Raw genomic sequence first — 2,091 nt, forward strand, 5'->3', positions numbered from 1 at the left:
AAATCGATTTGAATCCAAATGGATCGCCGTATCATAATTGTAGAAGGGGAGTGAAGTTATGGGAAAAATTCAGGCGCAATTACAGTTTCTAATAATGACAGGTTAATATGTTCATTATAAATTGAGTGGAAATTGTGAGATCGTTGCAGAACGAAAAGTAATAGGATACGTTGCGAAAGAAGAATTTATGTATCATAAAGAACTCCGTTATACGAAAAAGTTATAAAAGAAGGCGAGGTAGGCTAACTCTCAAGCACTCATCTCTCTCATCTTTTATTATTTTCTGCTTTCACCATCTCACTTAAGCATTAGAGGGGTCTGGTTGGGACTAGAGCGACACCTTGTGACTTTGTATTGATTTTGAACAGGAGCCCTTACTATTCAGTGCGCTTAGCCATCAACGATCAAGAAATATTAGGCTGGGAACTTTCAAATTCTGCCGTATCACAGATGATATATAAAATTGTACTGTGTTCGCATCAATCTTCAAATAATTGAACTTAGCGATCTTTATTCTTCTTCAACTGCAGTCCACTCGTACACATTAAAATCCCAGCTAAACTCTCGTTTCAAAGAGTGAAATGGCTGAGAATAGACTCTGTTCCAAGTCCTCTAGAAGCGAAAACCTGAAAATACTCTTCGAGAAGAATTTCTCGATATTTTGGAGCCACATTCTCGGACAATATCTCTTTGATCGGACCATACAAGTAATTGCCCTCGCGAACTCCGACAAAAAACATCGCCACTGACAATCGAGGCCCTAGTCTATTCGCCAACACTCGATGTTCCACGCTTTTGAATTTACCATTGCTAATGATCTACAAATTAAGAGAAACTAGTTACTTCAGTAAGCTCTAAGCAATACGAAAGGTCGAAGAATTACCTGAAGGAGATCGCCGATATTGACGACTACGGCTCCGGGAACGGGCGAAACATCCACCCAGTGACCTTCGTGGCGAACTTGCAGACCGCCGAGTTCGTCCTCGATGAGCAGCGTCAAGAAGGATGGATCGCAGTGCTTGGAAGTGCCCAGAGTGAGCTCCGGCTCCGGGCACGGCGGATAGTAGTGTGCACGCACGAAGTGTCCCTTGGAAAGGTTGATGCTCTTGAGGTGAGATGGACTCAGTCCGAGTGCCTCCGAGAGCAGTTCGTACACCGACTCGGCAAGGCCGAGCATGTGCTCGCCGTAGGCCAGGATCTCGTCTCTGCAAATGATGTCGATATAATCTTAGACGAAGCTAACTGTTAAGGCATGTAGGTGTTGTTGATTTGATACCTGCAGACATCAGGAATGTCTTGAGGATTGAGCGTGGTGCTGAAATTACAGGAGAATGTATCCCTCCAATTCGCAGCCCCAGAAAGGAACAAATCGTAGTTGCAGGCGTACTTCACGTTCTGCTTCAAGTCGCGGCTGTAGAGCTTCGCCTTCACTTCCTTTGGGAGCTCATGGAACCTCCGGCTCCCCTGCAGCATGCCTTCCAAGATCTGCGGCGGGACACCGTGGTTCACCAACTGGAAGAGCCCCCAGGAGCTCGAGGCGTCGCGGATCTGCTCCACCGCCTCCTTCCGCCGGCGGGCGTCATCGGCGACGCCTCGGAGATCGATGACGGGGACTTTGAGGCCGGCGAGGGAGGGTGGGGAAGGGAGGTCATCGGGGGAGTGGACGAAGATTCGTGGGAGCTTGGTGATGCCGGCGTCGGCGAGGCCTTTGACGCCCGATTTGGTGGCGTCGAACGCAAGCAGCTCTTGCAGGCGATCGGGAGCTGCCTCGGTGGCGCTGTAGTCGGGCACTGCCGCCGCCGCCGCCGCCATTTAGATCAGAATTGGAGCTTCGCAAGGAAAGGAAATAGGAAGAAATTGAATATAAAATGAAGAGATTTAGCTTATTGGGGAAGTCAGTAGTCAAAGTCTAAACCACATTTTTTGACTTGTCCATTGCAATCTAAACCACGGAAATAATAATTTTCTTTTTTTTATAATATAATAAAACAATAATATAGAAATATATCTATCCCATCTAGTGGGATGTTTCAACCTAAGAACAAGGACGTGTGAACTACCGACGAGTTGTTTGTTGGGTTTGGAGCGCAG

At 47.1% G+C, this 2,091-nt stretch overlaps 1 protein-coding gene across 1 annotated transcript; it reads right to left on the reverse strand.

Annotated features, from left to right (window-relative positions):
- Window positions 1–485: 485 nt before the first annotated feature.
- LOC121971193 (1-aminocyclopropane-1-carboxylate oxidase homolog 3-like) lies at window positions 486–1,862 on the reverse strand. The gene is made up of 3 exons (XM_042522339.1): window positions 1,277–1,862; window positions 884–1,205; window positions 486–818 (listed from the first exon to the last, which is right to left on the reverse strand). Exons 1-3 carry the CDS (start codon window positions 1,810–1,812, stop codon window positions 570–572), a joined length of 1,107 nt encoding a protein of 368 aa, XP_042378273.1. The 5' UTR covers window positions 1,813–1,862; the 3' UTR covers window positions 486–569.
- Window positions 1,863–2,091: the final 229 nt, after the last annotated feature.

Source organism: Zingiber officinale, chromosome 4A, assembly GCF_018446385.1.
Source record: "Zingiber officinale cultivar Zhangliang chromosome 4A, Zo_v1.1, whole genome shotgun sequence".
Taxonomy (NCBI): Eukaryota; Viridiplantae; Streptophyta; class Magnoliopsida; order Zingiberales; family Zingiberaceae; genus Zingiber; species Zingiber officinale.

Coding starts and splice junctions, on each gene's coding strand:
- LOC121971193 (XM_042522339.1), bottom strand. CDS start 1,812: ATGGCGGCGGCGGCGGCGGCAGTGCCCGACTACAGCGCCACCGAGGCA. Junction 1,206..1,276: donor GACATTCCTGATGTCTGCAG/GTATCAAATCAA, acceptor CATCATTTGCAG/AGACGAGATCCTGGCCTACG. Junction 819..883: donor ATATCGGCGATCTCCTTCAG/GTAATTCTTCGA, acceptor CTTAATTTGTAG/ATCATTAGCAATGGTAAATT.